The 21,556-nt window shown below is 28.8% G+C and overlaps 2 protein-coding genes across 3 annotated transcripts; both read right to left on the reverse strand.

The window, feature by feature from the left end:
• Positions 1-4,493: 4,493 nt before the first annotated feature.
• On the reverse strand, positions 4,494-20,472 carry LOC113857628 (protein DETOXIFICATION 40). 2 transcript variants are annotated; one of them, XM_027489710.1, is made up of 8 exons: positions 20,468-20,472; positions 10,163-10,527; positions 8,936-9,567; positions 6,772-6,828; positions 5,744-5,982; positions 5,383-5,501; positions 5,172-5,258; positions 4,546-5,062 (listed from the first exon to the last, which is right to left on the reverse strand). In XM_027489710.1, the coding sequence occupies exons 2-8, from the start codon at positions 10,514-10,516 to the stop codon at positions 4,991-4,993; spliced, it is 1,560 nt and encodes a 519-aa protein (XP_027345511.1). In that variant the 5' UTR covers positions 10,517-10,527; positions 20,468-20,472; the 3' UTR covers positions 4,546-4,990. The 2 variants fall into 2 exon arrangements, with proteins under 2 accessions (XP_027345510.1, XP_027345511.1); XM_027489709.1 differs by lacking the exon at positions 20,468-20,472 and having other exon boundaries at positions 4,494-5,062; positions 10,163-10,609.
• LOC113857629 (uncharacterized GPI-anchored protein At1g61900-like) lies at positions 16,317-20,941 on the reverse strand. Its single transcript, XM_027489711.1, has 8 exons — positions 20,830-20,941; positions 20,110-20,289; positions 18,163-18,762; positions 17,774-18,019; positions 17,626-17,637; positions 17,026-17,169; positions 16,832-16,876; positions 16,317-16,429 (listed from the first exon to the last, which is right to left on the reverse strand). The coding sequence occupies exons 1-8, from the start codon at positions 20,894-20,896 to the stop codon at positions 16,359-16,361; spliced, it is 1,365 nt and encodes a 454-aa protein (XP_027345512.1). The 5' UTR covers positions 20,897-20,941; the 3' UTR covers positions 16,317-16,358.
• Positions 20,942-21,556: the final 615 nt, after the last annotated feature.

Genomic DNA, 21,556 nt, shown 5'->3' on the forward strand with positions numbered 1-21,556 from the left:
AAAAAAAAGTATCTACTTTTTCCAAAATTATTTTTTCATTTCACCAATTCCATTATTTTCTTATCTATATATTAATGGCATCTGATATTGTTAAGAATATTTATAATATCAATAGGTAATTGAATCTACTCCAAAAGAGATTATATGTACTCGCTCACTGTCGGCTGTGTGGACAATATCCAACACATCAAATGCGATTGTCGAAATATAGCATTTAATAATTAATTAAAGAATTATAATATTTAATATAAATTTTTATTACCACATTTACATTCAGACTCTGACAATCGCAGAAAGATCTGTATAAGATGAGAATTAATGCTACATTCAATAATTAAAGAAATTCTTTTTAGTATTCAAAACAGATAAATATATCTTTCATTTCGTATTTTTAATCATCATATAAGTTTATAATATGTTAAATAAACTATTCTTGTTTATATTTCACTTATTTGAATATGTCATTTTTAAAATTTTTCACAAATTTATATTGTTTGATAAGTGAAGAAAGGAGATAATAAATGAGAGATCGATATAGTTATAGTAATTAACTAAAGCTTTGAAATAGAAAAAGTTAAATTAAATGAGGGTTTATTAAATTTATATTAAATGTTTAGAATAGAAAAAGTTTTACAATATAAATGAAAAAAAGTGCAAATAATTGTTTGATTTGAGTACGTGTGAACGTAGTGTCCATGTATTTCAGTACACGCTAATTTTGAAATAAATTCGCTAATATAAATTTGAAATTTTATTTTTGGAATAAGAAATTTTGTTTATCTTATTTTTCCCATCCAATTATGTTTTTTCTCACCTAAAGGCACATATGAAGTTATGTTTCAAATAAAACTGATAAATCTTTATTTAGTCGTTGAGTTAATAGTTCAATTATTGCTCAAATTTCTTTAATTAATAACGAGTATAATTAAATATTTTCAAATTATCTATCTGTATAAAATTGAGACTTTCTGTTCCACATAATTTTAAAAATTAAGCTGCAAGTCCCTCTAGGATACATTTAAAGAATAATCAAATTAATAATAATTTATTTTATTTTAAAGAATATAAAATTAATAATAAAAAATCGTCACCTCTACCTTTTTCTTGTGAAACTCAACACTCCAATCATATATATTTACACGTCATACTTTTTCATCTACGTGTGTGTGAAAGCTATGAATGGTCGTTACATGACAATAAAATTGCATTAAGGGTCAGAAGAATCACTAAAGTGGGAACTTAAAAATCGATAGTAAAAAAAGCAAATTAAATAGGAAAAGAGTTAGAATGCTCTTCTTTTTGTGTCTAATTTTATCTCTTCTTGGACCCATGACTTGGCAAATATAACAGCCTCTTATAAAAAAATTGTCATCTTGTGACGTGACAAATAAAACACAAAGAAACATCGTAGGATTCAAAATTGACGTTTGTGATGTGTCATTTTTGGGGTGAAATTACACTTGTAATGGGACTACTGGGCGGTCCTAGGTGCTAGTTGCGCCCTCATGTTTGAAAATCATTATATTCGTGTATTTTTATACATATTTTATTTATTTAAGCGAATATAAAAATACACAAATATAACAATTATGTTCAAAATCAAATATAAGAAGATTTGGAGCCGTGTAACTTCAGAACTTGATCTTTGGAAAAAAATTTACTCTTTCTAATTTTTTTTCTTAAAATAACAATAATTACTTTTTTATTTTTAGTATTTTTATTGAATTTTTAAAAACTAAAAATAAAGAAAAAAATATTAAACAAATTTTCTATTTTTTAAAAATAAAATATAATACAAATTACTCTTAGTTTTTCATAAATGATGAAAGTCGCTGGTAGGGACAGGGACTGAATGGATTGGATTTTGTCGATAGTGTGAGATATTTTGGCTAGTTATGAAGCTTATCCTTGAAATTCTATTCCTCACTACAACAGTTAACACTACATTTACTCTCATAACAACCACTGATAATGGATCACGTGCCTGTAGGACCCACAGGATCGCTATTAGTGATTGGACAAAATATTGTAAATTTTTTTTATAAAATTTTTTTTATTTTAAAGTATTTTAAGATCATTTTATTTTTGTTTGAATTTTTTTTTAAAAAAATTAACATAGGAAATTTTATTTTTAAAATAATTAGTTAAATATTTTATTTGTATTCTAGAATAATATTATAAAAGTAAAGTTAAAATACTTTTTTTTAAATATGATATAATAAATTACTTTTATAAATAAAATTAAGAGTTACGGTGAGTTAGTAAAGTAAATGACTCATAAATAATTTAATAAAATATTTGTTATAATAAGTTTTAATAATTTTTATTAAATTTTACAGATAAAGGATCTTAATTTCTTAAATATTTAAAATAAATTATTTTTTAATATAATTTTTTTAAAGTTAAAGAAAGAACATAATTATTTATTCACATGAAACTATATCATATTTTCTTAAATTTATTTTTATCTTTATTTTTAAAGACGTTTAAGATTTTATTTTGTATTTCTAATATAAAGTTTAATGATAAATTAAGTAATTGTATTAAAATTTACTTAATAAAAATTTGAAAAGAGAAATTCAAAGTAAAAAATCTAATAAAGTCACATAATCATCTTTTACAATATTGTCATATAAATTTTGTTCAATTTTTCTTTCTTTTATTTCAATTCTTTCTTATTTTTTCTCTTTAATAATATACAAACCCGTTTTTCACATTTATCCTAAACCTACATAATCATTTTTCTTTTGAATTATTATAATTTTAAATGTAAGAGTTTACTATTTGAAAACATCATATACTCATTCTAATTATCTCAAAAATCATCATTTTGATTTGATTAGAAAAGGAGGTAATAACCAAAGATATTTTGTTAAAAAAAAAACGCAAAAGAAAGATAATTTTCGCTTAAAGCTAAATTTATATAGAGATTAATCTAAATTTTTCATCAAATTCATTTAAATTAACACATTCGCTTAAGTGAATCAAAGATAGAGATAAATTTAAATTTTTCGTCAAAACTAGCTTAAGTGATAACCCATGTGCTTAAGCGAATCAAAGACATATATGAATATAACACACATTCACTTAAATTAATATTAATCACTTAAGCCGTTATTGTGTTGTATTTTACGGCTTAAGTAGATTATGTTTCGCTTAAGTGAATTACTTTTAGTTATTTACTCTCTTTTTTTTTATATTTTTCGTTTAAGTGAATGTTACAAAATTTGTACGATACAAAAACGACCATTATACAGGAAGAACATGCGAAAGACATTAAATAATGTATCAATACAAAATCATATTTTTATTGGTGAATTGAGACGATAAGAGTAAATATAAAAATTTTAATTCAAAAAATATTAATTTTATAAATAGAGTTTGTGAAAAACTCTAAAATCTAACATAACATTCAACATTTTATTGATTCAAAAGCTATTTTTTATTATGTATTCAAATACATATTTGAATGCATACTTTTTTAAAATAAATTTAGAAGAGTTAGGATACACAAAGATAAAGAAGAAAAAATATGACTTACAAAGTTTTGAAGACAAAATAATAATAAGTTTTAAAGCTACAAAATAAAAGATTTGAAAAATTAAATAATAAATATGAATAAAATTATATTATTAAGTTATAAATAAAAGATCTAAACTTTTTATAAATTTTAAAATATATCCAATAATTTAAAAATAATCACTCACTTATAAATCATTTATCTTATTAACTCATGCTAGACTCAATAGTGTAATGACATAACCTTTAAGAAATAAATAAATAAATAACGGTGTTGGGGTAAACAACCAATAAAATTGTAATGGGCTCTTTGACACGGAAAAACAAAGTTCGCAGGCCATCTTTGAATCCAGTTCAATCACCAACATGGATAACTCTATATGATTTAGCATTCGAAGACCTAATATAATACCTTGATTTTAGAGAAAAATGGTAAAGAAGGTAAACTTTTTATTTCATCAACATCATCTAGTTTCACAATATTTTAAAATCAAAATTATAAAATAAATTAATATAATTTTAATGTATTAATCTTTATTTATTTTTATAAATTTATTAAATATTTAAGTTTAAAAATATTTATCCTCTCTTTCTTCTTATAAAAAAAACTCAACTCTTAAATATACTCTAAAATTCCATACAAATAAATGGATATATATATTTTTACATATATTAATCATAAAAATAACATAAAATTAAATATTTGAAGATTTAACTAGTTTTGCACTACACCATTAATCAATATCGTATTTGATTTAAGATTGAATTAAAAGTATTTATAATAGAATTGAAAAAGTAAAAAAAAATAAAGTTTTGAATTAAATTAAAATAGAAAATATTATCCTATTATTCAAGGGATCAAATTTATAGATGGGTTCATAAAATTACTTTTCAATCACAATTATAAATATAAACGCAAATTTAAAGATAATTATTATAAAAAGGCTAAAATAAATTTGTAAGAAAAAAGAAAAACCAAAAAATAATAATAATTTCAAATTGAAAGAATGACCAAAATGTAAAGAGGAAAAAAGATATCTCTACTTCCTCTGCCTCCTCCGTCTTTTACATAGACAAATTCCAAACTAAAACTAAACTAATAAATTTAAAAAATAAAATAAGTTACAAAGTTTAATTAGACTCAAATTCTAATTAACAACGTTACAGAGGTACTTTCAAATAATTATAATTTTCAGTTCAGAACTCTAAATCTGACAAATGAAGTATTAAATCAAAGTTCTGTAAATTAGCTTTCTAACATAATAAGAATTATTGAAAAATTTTACCTGTATCAAAAGTTATAACTAAAATATTAAGAATAGATAAAAAATATTAAAACACAATAAATGGATAAAATTATTAATTAAGATTTCAAATAAGCTTAAATAAATAAAACTAGCCTACAACGTTGAATTAATTATAAAATAGTATGGATATTAATATAATATAATAGATCCAAAACATAACTTGTTCAACCTCGATTCTTGACAAGTGGCTCGGTTGCGTCCTCCCACTTGTTCAACCTCTTACCTGCTTCTTCAACCTACAATCAATAAAATTTTCATTAGAAAAATAACTTGCTTGTTACCAGCACACATAGTATCATAGAATAATCAAAACTGAAGGAGTGTTTATAGTGTTTTCTTTTTTACCTCTTTGTTCCAATCTGTTCGATAAGTGATCCATATCAAAATAATTGTTTGCAAAACCGTGCCACCTAGCATTCCCACCCATATTCCCTACACAAAGACACGTTCTCAATACGTGCATGCAAATTATTATATAAATATATAAAATCTTGCATCGTTAAATCAAAGCCTTTGGATGAGAAAAATAACACCAATCCATCTTTAACATACATACCTTAGCATTCAATTTGAAATAGAAGCCCATAACCGAACCCAATGGTATGCCAATTCCATAATAACAACCAACGTTTACATAGGCAACAAAAGTTTGCCATCCACATCCAACAGCCACCCCTTTTCATGCATATTACATATTAAACGCATCAGTTTCAAATTTTCTAACATTCACTAATAAAAATATAACATAAATATTATAAAATCGATCTACAATATGATACATTACACTAACACATCATGCTATTAATATAAATACATAACAAAAGATGATCAATACTACTTATGCGACATTTTATTGGTAATGATTGGAATGAATATAAACAAACATCACTTTTGGGATATTATAAGTAAATTATTACCAGATAAGACAGGTTGAATGCCATTGAGGACAATGGAAAGAGCAAGGAGGGGACAGAGATCAGAGACAGCGGCAGCAACCTCTTCGCCCTCTGTGAAAACATAGCTAATGACATCTCGTAATGCAAGCACTACGATTGCTATAATAATCGATATTATGAAAGAAATCAATGTCACAACCAAAACCGAGAATGACGCCGATTTTGGATTCTTTGCCCCAAGTTCGTTGCTCACTCTCACACTGCATGCATGCCATAGCCATATTATTTCATTAATATGTACTCTGGCTTTGAAACTTGCAATCAAACTCAAACTTAATTTGGAAGTGTAAATACATGTTTAGTTACAGATTGTTTTTGTTAAATAGTTACTATCACTATTTTTTATAAGCTCACTTCAAGAAATGGACAAAATTATTTATTTTTTCAAAGTAATTCTTGTTTGATGGGCTACTAAACACTTGTGTGACAATTGATCTCAAGATAAATATGCTTATGTTAACAAAAATTTATTAAATGTCCACACTTTTAATAAAAAAATTATTTTTAAATGTTAGTTTAATAAACTCTTGTTCAATATAATTTTATATTTATAATTAGTATATTTAAACGTTTGTAAGTTTATTTTATCTATATTTTTCTTTAAACTTGATTATGATATATAGCTTGTAGGATATTAATCATTGAATTTCTTTCCCTATCGCTTTGATGCAACACTAGATATTTCTGGACATAAATTATTCCACTTTGTGCCCCACTATTTGTCACTGTTGTTGACTATGAATGTAATTATATAATTAATATTCTGGACTTTTCAATGTGCATCACTTTCTACCCAGCTCATACAAAACGAGAATACTTTCCAACAAGTGCTTATGTGATTGAAAATAAACCAAACAGCACAAAAAGTAAAGTCAAAAGAAAAGAACAATTTCAAAATTCAGTTCTTTATATAAAAACTACGCCATGGAATTTCCAATCGGCAGTAATAATGATTGGAATTAATCAAATATAAAGAAGGAGAATCAAACCTTGCAGCTGCGTTAAATCCAACTGAGATCATAAAAACCCAACCAGACACTGTTGTACTGAAATGGAAAAGACACGTTAATCATGCAGAAAAATTAAAATTTGATGACGAACATTATTAATTGGATTGATCAAGATATAACAATATTTTATAAACAAGAGACAACAGATATAATAATCAACAATAATATTATTTTATAATTTTTGTCAACAACCAACGTTAATTATTTTTCGTCGAACCAACCAACATTAATTTGAGTGGGATAGTAAGGACACAACACCACGTAAAGCTAAATGAAATTTATTCTAAATAGGCCCACAATTAACTCCAGATGTTGATCGACAGCGGTTTGTTTTGAAAGTTGAAACAATATATACGGTTTCTCATTTTACAAAAAGAAGAACGTAAAGCCATGAGATTATTCAAAAAAGCATATTATATGTTGTTTAAATTATAATAAATTGAAAATTAAATAAAATTAAAGAAACTAAAATAGAACAATATTGATTATCGTAATGAAATTATTCAAAATAAGTTTTAAAATAAAATTATGTTATATATATATATATTAATATTACTGTCTTGAGGTTTGAAATAAATTTAATTTAGTTTTATATTATTTTATTATTTTTAAACGATAAAACAAAAAACATTTTATGTTATTATACGTTTTTAAAAAATATAAGAATTTTATTATAATTCTGTATATTCCAGTCGTTAAATATTAAATTATAACTTTAAGAGGTGCCTCTTGGATGATCTGATCCCTATTTGCTTATCTTATTTTTTTCTGTCAATATAGAAATCTCAGCCTATTCTTCAATTGAAGCTAAAATATGTATGGCTTATTGAATTCATTTCGATATTCATTTAAAAAAACATTATTTTAATTTTTAATTAGAAACCGAATAATTTTATTACTAAACTTATAGTTTTTATAATTTTATAATGTAAAAAAAAATGATAAGAATAGCATTTTGACTTTAAACAATAAGAGTTGTTGCTGTTGCAACTCAATAGACAAAATCAGGAAAGAATAGATTGAATTTGTACGAAGAGACAGCATTTCTTTTCAGCAAAACTTAAATAGTAATGACTCAGTTGTTTGTGACGTGCTTGGAAAAGGGTTAAATTATTGCAATGTGATTATCTTGCAAAAAATTTCAGCTTTCTAAATTGTCAAAAGTTTTACCAAGAAGATTTTTATTTGCAATAAAGATTTTTGTTTAATTTCAATAAAAGTACAACAAGCCAAAATTATGCAGCCATGTGAGTTGCTATTTAGACGCCATTAAAGATTGTGGCCCTACTTCATCCTTGGATTAATAGTTATCGCCTACAAATTGAATTTAAAATTTAGCTTCTTTTCTTTTTTACATTTATTTCTCTCTATTTTTTTTTATTACATTATCCATCACATTCATCATATTTCTCTCTTTTTAATTTGAAATGTAAAAACATCATTTTTTAATTATATTCTTCCTGAACCAAATAAGGTAACAAGAATTAGGTTCTTCCCTTACTCAGTCCAGTCACTGTTTCAACTTTTCTGCTTTGAATAATCTAATTTAGTTTTTATCCCCCTCCTATCAAACCTAGAAGCATTGGCAAAGATGACTCTAACCAAGAAATCAGCAAATAAAATTCTGAAGTTTCTGGCAAATAAAATTTTACAGGCATGTTTGTTTTCGTCTCAATACCTACATTTATAATTGCCCCTGTTGTCTTTTATCATGGTTGGTGACACAACATGTGAAGTGTAATCCCAATAGACTTGTAATGTATAACATTCCAAATCTAAAAATAATTTCACCCGACATTATATAAATGAAAAAAAAAACCCTAAAAATTAGAACTGCTAAATATTTATGCAAAGATATGTCATTCATCGCAGAACGGTTTTGCTAACACTAAAAATTAGCCTATGTTTATTAGAACCGTTGTTAGAATGTAGTATTTACAAGGTAACAAGTTGACAAACAATCACTATATAATTTGTACATATATAGTTAAGTTTCTTTTTAAAAATAAAAGAATAATTGCTTATTTCTTTTAATTTCTTGAAAGAGACTTAAAAAACAAACAATTATTTTATATTTAGGTTAAATTAAACATGCTACTAACGTGGAGTATTCAAAAGTATAGCTAAAAAGAAAATCACTTACCAAATAGAAAGGGAATCCAGAGCCAACTCAGGTTCAGGAAGCAATCCTGCAAGCAGAACCAAAATTTGGAAGTACCATGTCTCAAGGCACAGCATCACTGCTGATGCTGCTGACAACTTGAAGAACTCTGGCAACCCTGAAAAGGCTTGAAAAGTGAACCCCTTCCATGTATGCTTACACCTTTCACTCTTCACAATATACACAAATTGTGCAATCACAATTATCCACCAAGAAAAGCTCAACATCAATGATGCACCCAATAAACCAAGTCCAACTTGGTACACAACCACCCAACTTAACACAAGGTGGATGATCAATGTTGCTGCTGAAATATAGGCACTTGGAGCCACTATGCTCTGCGCTTGGAGAAACTTTTGAATAGGGAAGTTCACAGCATAGGCAAAAATTTGAGGGATTAGGCCATAGACAAAAATTGCAGCTGCGGATGCAATTTTTGGGGACTCCCCTAGAAAAATTAAAATTGGCTCAGAGAAAACATATATCACAGTCAAAAGTACACCTGCTAATGTCAGAAGCACTGTTGATCTTTGCAAGTATATGCCTAGCATCTCAAACTTTTGAGCACCATATGCTTGTCCACATAGTGTCTCAACAGCACTCCCCATACCCAACTGTTCATCAAAACCATCAATTATGAAAATAATAAGTGAATTGGAGCCATGATAGGAACAGCAGAAGTCTCATTTTACTGAGGGAGGTTAGCTATATGAATCATACTATACCATGTTATTAGATTCAATAAAAAATTAAATTCTCAGAGTAAACTGAAAAATATGCTAATTTCAATTAAATTGATTGCTACCCACCACAGATTGATCGTATATTATTCATTAAAAAGACATTCTGAGAGAATATGTGCCATAAATATAGTAACTTTGTAGACAAGTAGGAAACAAAAATACAGAGGTGGATCTTGATTCATTTTTATTTTAATGTTTGATTAATGAAGATTTTAAATTGCACTTTGCAACTACAATTGTAACTGTAACATAATTGCGTTTGTATCAGCTTCATTTATCCACAAATTTCCATAAGTTCAATGATACAACACAACCGCTTGGAAAGTGTGGACTGATTATGCAGTGGTATGGGTGGTATATTAGAGATTTTTTTTTTGTCTAGATCAAATATATTTTCTAAAAAACATAATCTTGTTCAAATTAAACATATATCATTGAAACAAAATAAAACAAGTAGAAGATGTACCATAAGTCCATAAGCGAAGATTTGGATGCCGGTGTTTCCAAGGGAAGCAGCAGCAAGTTCGAGGTTACCGAGGTGGCCGGAAAAGATTTGGGTGGACATAGACATGACATAGTTAATAAGGTAGACAACAACAGCTGGGGCAGCAAGGCGAAGCAAAAGCTTCAACTCCACCCATGTTGCGGGTCCAAGACGCCTTAACAAAGGGACACTTGTATCTGCGAGTATTCGCTCAAGCTCGCCATCTGATCCATGTTTGGAATTGGAGTTTGATGATTGAGTCAAAGAAGGTGGTGGTGGCTCGCTCGGAACAAGCAAAGGTTCATCAACGTCCTTACGCACTGATGTAGAATCCATGTCCCAACCAGCTTTAACTTGTTTGTTACCCTTTTCCTCTGCTCCCCACGAGGCTTTTAGGCTCAGCCACTAACAAAGGAAATGCTTCTTTTCAACCTCCTCGAAAAAATCAATGGCATTATATAGGTGAAAACTTAAACACGCATCAACTTCACATTTATTTAAAATGTTTATATTTTAATTTTGAAGAAAATTATGGGAAACCCAAGATCCAAGATTTGCCATTTTTTATTTTCAAGAACACAACAATCGTTGACCACACAAAATCGTCGGAGCAATTTTTGAATTTTCAAAAATAAAATATCATCGATAGCAATTATTTTTTAGTTTTATAATTCTTTCCAAAGTCTCATATTTTGATATATAATATTTATTATCGTACATAAATATTAATTTTTATGTATGAATTTTTATTATACGTTACTAAATGCACAAAGAAATAATGTTCTGTACCGTACGTAAGAGGAGGCATATTTATATACCTGCAATTTATGTGCTGGTAATTGTAACGGGGAAATTATTAACTTTTCTATTTTTTATATATATTTATTTATTTTCATACTTATTTAACATTTTAAGATAGAGCGTCAAATAATTATTTTTGGAGAAATTATTGAATGGGAACTTCAATTCCCAACGGTGTAATGTAAAGCTGTGTTATGAGGCATGTATATTTTAAACATGTAAGAGATTCATTTGCATGCCCAAGTTGAAGCTAATTACAACTCATAAATTTTTGACTCGATGCTATTTTTTTGGCTAAAAATATAAGTTAAATTTTCAAGTCACGTGTGTCTAAGCTTGAAAAGCAAAAAACTTAGACCCCACCATGGACAATCATTTGGTTGGGACTTAGGATTAATATATGACCAAAAGAAAGAAAGCTCCATTATGAGTAGTTTATTTTATTTTTTTTCAAGAGTAATTCATTAGTGAGAGGAAATGTAAGATACTATCTATATATTTTATAATTACTTTTAATATATGCTTAGAGAATTTTGTAAACACACCCAATTCCAAGATTTGAAAGTAAATGGAGAAAATTCTCATGCTATTTCTCTAACATTACATATATTGCTGCATTAAATTTTTAAAATTTTAGTCATTAAACTAATTTCTTTAGAATTTAATTTATTGTCATGTTAGTTTTTAAAGATTCTTGTCATAAATTAATCCTTTAAACTTTAAAAACTTATTCTATTACAAAATTATTTTCTTAAAAATCTAAAATATCATTGCATGAATCTTTACTGAAAACTAAAATGATAAAAAATTTAATTTAGTGACATGTTAAATCTTTAAGAGAATAATTCAAAGATCAATTTTAAAAATTAAAATGATGATAAAATATTTTAAAATAACTATTTTTTATGGTACATTTTTAAATAAATGGTTTAATAATAAAAAATTGTAAACAAAACTAAAATTTTATTAATGTCAGCTTTTAGGATTGAGAATAAACAATTAATAATAGTAAAATTTTATTAGAAAGGGAAGTATTTATTATATTTTTATAATTTTAATATAATAATTATATATTTTTTATAAAAAAATTATTTGTAAATACTTAAACTCAACCTTAATAGTTTAGGTTAACAAAACTTACAAAACTAATATAACAATACATGTAATTTTAGAAAATTCTCAAAGAAAAACTATATGAACTCTTCAAAGAGTTTATTTTAAAGATTAAATTCACATCGCTCTTACGAAATTGTAAGTTACTTTTCATTATGCTATAGTTAAATATTTAATGGCTGCTAGCGTTTATATGTAAAAAGAAATCAATTTTTATCTAAATTTGAATTCTGAATCTGAATTCGGGGAAGAAAATCACTTCTTTTCTTCAGTGATTAATTAACTTTAGTTTAAAAAATTATTAATCAAGAATACAAATTATAAAAGGAAAAGAGAAGAACTGAAGAAAAAAGAAAGAAAGAAATTAAAATAAAATGACTAAATTAAAACGGTTGTTGACAACTTGCTTACGACCATCATCTAATCCTTTGATGAGTGGCGATAGATAAGACCTTTTACAAGTTTCAATGACAAAATTATAACCCTTATTACGTTATAAAAATTGATATCTGTAGACAAATAATTTCAACTACGAATAACTTATAAAAATCAGCATTTGATATATTTTGATTTTGATTCTTTACCCTTATTCTTTCTACAGTCTTGATTTATTTTATTTTTATTTATTTATTTTTTCAATCATTTGTCAAAATGGAAAAATGAATTTTATTTCAAAATTTAATTAAAATAGTTTTTTAATGAATGGGACATTAAGTTAAAAAAAAAGATACAACTTAATTGCAAAGTTCAAGAAGACCAATTTCTAAAACATTTTACCTAACACGAAAAATTAAAAAAACATAAGATTTATCTAAAATAATACAACCATTAAATTCATCATAAGAAATATTGGCTAACATATTTTCACAATAGTTAGTTTCATAAATACATGAATACAATAATTATAACTCATTTCTTAAAATATTAAGCTAATAACATTAATAAGACGAGAAAAATAATCATCATACACTTAGATAGAATAAATTATTTGATAAGTCTCTTTAAAATCATAGAATCAACTTTTAAGCTAATATATTGGCCAACCTTAGCCTTAATTAATTGAAAATCAAGGAAGATGGCCCAAAGTTCGGTACCAATGGGTGTATATACTCTTACTTTGCACATAAAATTGGTAACAAATTCATCATCTACTTTACAAAGGAGACCCCACAGACTGCAACACCTGATCACAATCATGGCCAAGAAAAGACCATTTGACAGTGGCAAATTCCTGCAAATCATTCAGCAAGCTAAAACTAGCCCCATGACAAAGGTAACTAAATAAGAATAGAAAGAAACAAAAAAAATCTTGGAAAAAACAAATAAATTTCGATCATTCAAGATTTTTCAATGATTATGGTAATTAATTTTAGTATGACCCAAATTAGAATTTAATCTAATTACTCAATACAAAGCTGAAAAATCTGCACTATTAGAGTTTGGAAATAAATTGATCCTAGATTTTAGAAGCACAAAAATAATTCCTTAACATATGCATAAAAGATTCTCGCGCAGAATGACACCTTGAACACAAGTAAACCAACTATACTTCTATATTTTTGTTCTTCATTTGTAAGTAACTTACTGTAAACAATTTTTCCATTAAAATAAAGTTTAATTTTGGGAGATCCAAGCCAATTCTAAATATATTAACAAATTAATTTTCAAAAAAATAAATTAATAAAAAATACTTCAAATTTATCTTTATCATCATTTACAATCTAAATATATTAACAATAATTTAACATCAAAGAAATAACTCAGGACCAAATGAGTTATAAATTTTAAAAAAATTGATGAAAAGTTATGATAAAAAGAGAAAAAATATAAATTATCAAATTATACAAAAGATCACGTTATTGATATTTAACAGATAATATAATAATGTTAATTATTGAAAGATTAATTAAAAATTGAATTACAAATATTTATTAAAATTTTGATAATTAAATTACAAAATTATATGACATTTAAATTTTGAATTTTACTTTTATTTTTGGAATATTCATATTAAAGAAAGAGATGGAGAGGATCTGGCCGACAGTGTTGCATAATAGAAAGAGAATGAATGTGTGTAAGAAAGCACCCTTTTGGCGGCTCAGAATGAAAATGATATTCGATTTGCTAATTTTTTGGCTTCTTCACTTCCGTGTAATGTTTGCTATTTTCATGTTTATTGTTTTTTTCAATCAACTTTTGTGTTGTAAATATACATTCCATGTTTTCACATAACAACCAAATAATGACAAGCTGCGGCAATACTTTTATCGTTTTCTTTAACGCATATTCAAAGATATATAATTAAAAAACTAATAAACAATATTTGTTAGTATATTAAATACTTATTTCTAGTAGCAGCAAAATCTTAGCTTCTTAGAGGTGAGAATAATTCTATAATTACATGCTTTTAAAAATCCCCAGTAAAAAGTCTAATTCTTTACTATTCGTCAAAAAATTTTACACAATATTTATTGAGTTGTTTATAATTATGAAAAAGTTCGAACAGTAAAATAATTAAAATTAGTCATAGTAATGACGATATTTTTTACTTTCTAGAGGTAAGGACAAATTCTAATTAATGCTTCAAAATTTATCTCATAATTAATTTTAATATTATTTTTTGTGATTGATGTGCTCCAAAATTTAAATGTCATTGAAAATTTGAGGCGGTTAGCTTAAAAATTTTCAGCCATCGAAACTACAGGTAAGATCAACTGTCCTGATTTGTTTAGTCTTATGTTATGTTCTTCAAGTCTAACGTTGTCACTGTTCATTGAATATCGTTCTTATTGTTTACTCACATTTTCATACTATTAAGATGTTTAGCATATGAATCAAACATTAACACGTGGCCAATTATGGAAATCAAAATTCTCTATAATCAAATTCAAACCAGGTATAAGGTTGACTTTCTTTCACTAATCATGTATAATTCAAACTGAAAAGTGTTTATTATCATTCTTATTTAACTTGCTTTTATTTAAAATATTCTTCTTGTTATTATTTAATTATGGAACCTTCCCCTGTTATTAATGGCATCATACATATCACAGAATATGCTACTAACTTATCGACAGGGACATGCCCATTCATATAATATAATTGCGCTATCGTGACGAAATCAATGACGATTAGACGGATTAGTTCGCCTCCCCGACCACATAAACCAAAATGGATATCTCAAGTGCTAGAAACCAAATTGAAGCCTTTCTCCTCCCAATTATGGTACCTTTTACTCCTTCATTTTCAACAGATAAAAATATATTAATTTATATTAGATGACGGTAATATTATTGAGCTGGGCCCTTCACAAAGATCCTACCCTAATTACCTCTTGTAAATGATCCCTATAGTCTAGATTTTAAAAAGGACGAAAATGCAATGTTGAAGTGTGCATGGGCAAAATTTCTATTTGAGAACCTTCATATCACGTTCTCATTGTTTTGGGTGTTGAAAGGGGACAACCTTAACCACATCACCACACAAAATCAATTTATATGCAAAATTTGGGAATTAAATCTCTCACGTGACTCCCATGTATGACAAAATCATTTGATTAGAGAAAACAGACATAATGTCGCTGTCAGACCCCCTCTGCAGGGATAATTTGGATCCCCTCCACCAAAATTTGGATTTAGCAGTATCCTGCAGAAATCTCAACCATTGATATAATTTTTGCCCAAAATTAAGAGAAGAGAATGTGATGTGTAGTTAAGATTATTGTTGCAGAGATCACCTGCTGCAAAGGAAGGAAAGGATCTCCATCCCTCGAGGAAATGTCACATAGTTTGGATAAAATTACAAAGAAGTCCTTTTAAGAGAAAAAATTAGTACAAAAAATAAATAATTTTTTCATTAATTTAAAATAATTTATTTCTTCAATTAGAGAAGTCAAATGATCATGTGTGAGAATCTCATCAAAAGAAATACCAATTGATTTTCTATAGCAACCAACAATGAAATATCATCGTTATCGAGTGGGAAAAAGGACTTACGATAACCCTTTCTATATTTATATTTTAAAGAAACAAAACTTGTTACAATTTCAAAGAATGTTGAACAATGATATGGTAATAGAATACAGTAAAATATCTACCCGAAAGACTATCTGAATGTAGGATCTCTCTACTCATTGCTAGTGACAATATAGACAGATTGGGTACCAATAAGGACATTTTGTCCTTCCCAGAAACCTCAAAGAATAGCCATCTTTATCTTGAAAAATCACTGTAGCCAAAGAACTCGAATATAAAGAACTTCTGGATTAAAGAAGCCTCTTGAGAAGTAGTATAGAGGTGAAGAGGAGAGGCAAAACCAAGGTATTAATCAAAAGACCTGCAACAAATGGAAATTCCAATGATATATCTATAACAAATGATATATTACAATAATTTTTGAAGTATAATATAAATATATTTTGTGGGTCGCATGCCAAGAATCAATTTTTGTCAATGGAAAATAATAATAAAAAAACCTTCACTTCTCTCAAAATCAATTCTACTCACCGTATAATTGATGTGGAAAACAAAATATGTTAGCCAAACACACTAGGTTACCATGCAAATCGGTTTCTATGACTGTAATAGTGATTATGACTTTAGCCAAACAGTCTATAAATAGACCATAGATGAAAGGGAGAGGATGCACCTTTTATAACTAACAAAGTGATCTCAAAATGAAGAAAAGATCGGACATAAAAAGCTAGTTTGTACCAATAAATAAGTGTGAATTGCTTACCATTTTGTGAAGATGTTGCTGTTGGAAGGGATGGAAGTTTTGTAGCTGCATAGCCATGAATTCAAGGAACAAGTGAATTATACATACTACAACAGTGAAGATATGTCTTCGGACACAGTAGCAATATTGCAAGGAAAAGACAACACAATGTGGCAGAAAGGGAAAAGGTATATAAAGGAGTAGCTTACACATACTTCTATTGCATGAGGATGGAAGCAGGTACGACATTGAAGGCCACGGCGCTACAATGTTGTCATTAAGGTCACAAATGAATCCAATCCCTGAAGTTTCATCAAATGTTGCATCTGAAGGCAGACTCGGCAAAAGGCACCCAGATACTAGATGAAATTGAAATGATAGATTAATTTAGATACTTCAACGCCAAGGAAAATTAGATGCAATTGCCAGAAGAATCTGATATATAAACTGCATAAATATACAACGTTATATCACTTAAATTAACTCAGTTAAAGTAGCATGCATATTTTTCTCCAATAATTAATCTCATAACTACGCATGAGATCGTCTGGTTGCCATCAACTGTCATTAAAAATGAAACATTTGACTCAGCTAAAATTACTGCCAAGTTGCGTGACAAATTATTCATAGCAGTGAAGTTATTGTACGCTTTATTTTAAACATTTGATCCCAAGGTATAGTCATTCCTAACTAGAATTTAATAAATTGTAATTTTGATGAGAATGGGGTACAAGGAAAAAGTAGAAATTCCAAAATTACATAAACAGCATGGAAAAAGCTATGTATCTATAAAAAATCCGGGCTATAAATGATACCTTGTGATCCAACTGATTCATCCATGAGAAGATCCAACCATCATTACCAATAAATTGCAGAAAAGAATGAGTATCAGTATCTGTATCAGTACTTACAGAAAGGGTAAAATAGAAGTTTCACAAGAAAGGAAAATATAAAAATGCCAACCTTGAAGAGAAAAGTCCTTTAGGCTTATATGACAAAGATTATAAACATCTTTGGAGATATTTTCTTTCTGCAATTTCTTTCCTAGTGAAACAGCACATTTCAAGGCTTGCAGATTGGTCACAAAGCTCTGTTCTTGCAAAGAGGACACATAACTTTTGATGGCTGTGCAGCAAGCAGTCTTGTTACTTATCAGATTTCCACATTCGTTCACAACACTTGTGACATTTGGAAAAACCAGCGGGCAGACTGAGTGAAATATTATAATAACATTGAACAACACCACGTCAGATGTATGCATTATATTCCAATAAATTTGCCAAAAGTGTAATAATCAAATATGATAAATGAGAATGTATTAATTTATTTTTATTCTTTTCTTCTTTACTCACCTTTGTTAAGGTTGCAGTTTGAGAGTCCTCTGAAAAGACTATTTGCAGTAGATGGATCAAGTTTACTAGCCAGCCAACGAAGGACGATATTCTTACAATCATTGATCCTGGCTGTCTGCCCAGGCAAGCTATGGTTTCCATATGAATTAGACATATCATTCAAGGCAATTTTTCTAGCAGCATAATGTATAGCATTTTGGCAAACTTGATCACAACACTCATTTACAGGATCTATTTTTCTACAAGCAGTCAGAAGTCTTGAAGTGTCTACCATGCTCTCAAATTCATCAACAAATACAACAGGACAAGAGGCTTCAGTGAGATTTGTTGGATGGACTGAACAGATATTTTTTAGGTCCTCATTTGCTCCTTGACTGACCAGGGCCTTCTGTACATCAGAGAGGCAGTGACTAGCATGAGTTGTGTTCAAAGCTAGCACCCCAGAGTATTTGCTTGATTGCCCTATGAGGGTCACCAGCATGGCATCAAATTGAGGACAACATACAACATTTGCCAAATATGGAGCAAAGGAAGTCCAGCAATCAGTAGCAGTTGTGGTCATTGTATCTTGAGCACCTGAGAAATTCAATGAACAAAGGCCTGGAAGTAAAAGGGAATTCCAGGTCATCTCACTGACCAGAAGGTTTTGTGATCCAAAGCACTTCAAGATAGGCACATGTGCTAAGTACACAAGTGCAATAGCATGTTCAAGGAAAATATAAGTGATTTCGCTGTCTTCTGGCAAGATACTATTTATAGTGATGGATTTATATCATATAATGAAGCATGGAATAATTGCAGAGGAATCCCTAATATGCAAGGATACCCAAATCCAACTAAAAAAATGAAGGATTTGAAAACATTTTTTTATGCATTTGTCATTAGAGACTCTCACAGTTTATTTAACAAGATGTGCTTCCCTTCAGGAGTGGAGGGAGGGAATTACATAAAGGAGCCATGGTCCTCCAACCCCCTCCCCAAAAATTACTTATTTTTTTTCTCATTTATGCTTATGAATTGTGTTATGTAACTTGGTGGTCACTCTTGTACATCATCTCACACCACTAAAGGCTTCATAACACACCCTGCACCAGCTTCCCACATCGCAACAATTTCACCACACATCCATAACCACATGAACGCAAAAAATTGAACTCACCAATCAACATAGCACTTGCATGCAGACCACCTAAAGAGGACAAACCAGACACCATAGCCCTTACACAAACCCATATATAGCACCAATGCTGCTGAATCTGCGCATCATTGCACCTGTTGTTCACCTTTTTACTCAGAAAAAAATAGCAACAGATCTCCAGGTGCTGGAGCTCAATACAAACCCATACAATTGCACCTTAACATAGCACTGACTCACCAGTGTTACACTTTCAGTAGTACTGCTATCTAATTTCACACTGCATCATTCAACAGTCCTCATCCTTCATGCTCATATGCTATGGCAAGTAAATTCACTTTGACTTAAATATTTGAAGACATATCAATCTATTTTGATCTTGGCCTCCTAGTGTTAAAATCCTGGCCCTACCCCTACTTCCCTCTGTTCACCAATGTTAGAATATAGGAAAATATTTTAACAAATCTTAGACTATTCTCAGGATTAGTTTCCCTTCTACCATATTTCTTTACCAAGATTTGCTTTCCTGATTAGTTAGGATTATGATTAATTAGTATATATAAGGATTAGTGATCTAGGCTCTACGAACATCCCACAATACAATGTAACCCATCTCAGTCAATATCAATTCAGTGTTTTGTTCTCTTTCATCTCTCTTCCTCTTTCTATACCCAAAACCCCGTAATTTCAACAACTAAAATAACTACAATGTGTCAAAGGGTGGACAGCATTTGTGAAACGAAAAATTAGCAATGAAAATACACACTGTAAGCTTTCACACTGACAGACTGAAAAAGAAAAGTAAACCATACCTGATAACTTAGGCACAGAATTATTTGTGAAAGGTCTCAATAGGGAAGGAGCTAGAAGAGGAATTAAGGGCTGTGGCTGTGTACTTGGAGGGACAGTAGGAGGCTGCACATCAACCTTAGTTGTCATAGAAAAGGAATATTTTGCAACCCTGATTGGAGAGCCCAGGGACTTGTTCAAAACTGCATAAGGGTAATTTTCAGGTTCAGGAGTTATATTTCCAGAAGAAAATGAAATACTCCTACATTGCCTAAGGTCTCAAAATAAGTAGACTCATATTCAGCATTCAGATATCTGACACACTGCATAACTTTATCATGTACGAGCAGAAAAATTATACACCATGTCATGGAATGACACCTTCCCTTCTTGTGAGTTTAATTAAAAAAATAAAATAAAATTCTGAGAGTTTGGCTATTATCTCTGGTAGTTCATTGGCATTATACAGTGTACATAAAAATGAACACCACCTTGAAAATTGTATCAAGATCCTTTCTCATCATGATTTGCACCAAAAGTATATAATATTCAACAGTACAAGTTATATTCTACTTGAGATGCATGCATAATTCCAATGCATATTGCAAATTCACTATTATATATAACACAGATTCAGTGACGAAACCATAAAGATGAAGACTTTAAAACTAAGTGAAAATTTTAATAATAAAAGTTAAGTTAGCAGTTAAGGGTCATGAAGATATCTGCAATGTAACACATACACAGAAGAAGAACAAGAAGAAACACAGTAATCTGAAGAAGGAAACTACGAGAGAGCAATCCCTTCATATTTGCAGCTTTTCACCAACCAAGACAATGAATCCAAAAGTGAACATTAAGTAGGTTGGTCCCAACTTCACAATCTCAAAGGAAAAGCTTCAATGCAAAGTTCAAACCCAAAATAAATGACAAAGAAAGAAGTGAATTTCAAAGTAAAGAAAAGGAGTGAAAAGAATGCAAGAAACCCTTTTCACTGCTTCACTCACTGAATCACTCACAACTGAGTTCAGACATGGAGAGAGAGAGAGAGAGAGAGAGAGAGAGAGAGAGAGAGACATAATAGGAAGGATGGTCACGTGCAGAACACGTGACAGAGGTAGCTTCGTTAGTTGGTTCTAACGTAGACAAACAAAGTTGCTGTTTTACCCGTCCGATGGCAGTGAGAGGAAGCAGGCACCGTTGGATTGAGAGAACCAAAGCCAAGTCAATTAGCAAGTCTTTCTATTTAGTGGTAGACATCATGAATAATTAATTACATGATTGTAAACTATTAAAAATTTTAATTATTCTTTATATATTTATAAATTTTAAAATATATTAAAATAATATTTATCATTATTTAATAGCAACATGACAAATATTTAATAATGTTACATCAATAAATATATTAAAATAAGGGTAACCAGTTCCGGAGTTAAAATAAAATAAAATAAAAACTTGACTATATTT

This window comes from Abrus precatorius, unplaced genomic scaffold (assembly GCF_003935025.1).
Source record: "Abrus precatorius isolate BTA unplaced genomic scaffold, Abrus_2018 Scaffold2, whole genome shotgun sequence".
Classification (NCBI taxonomy): Eukaryota; Viridiplantae; Streptophyta; class Magnoliopsida; order Fabales; family Fabaceae; genus Abrus; species Abrus precatorius.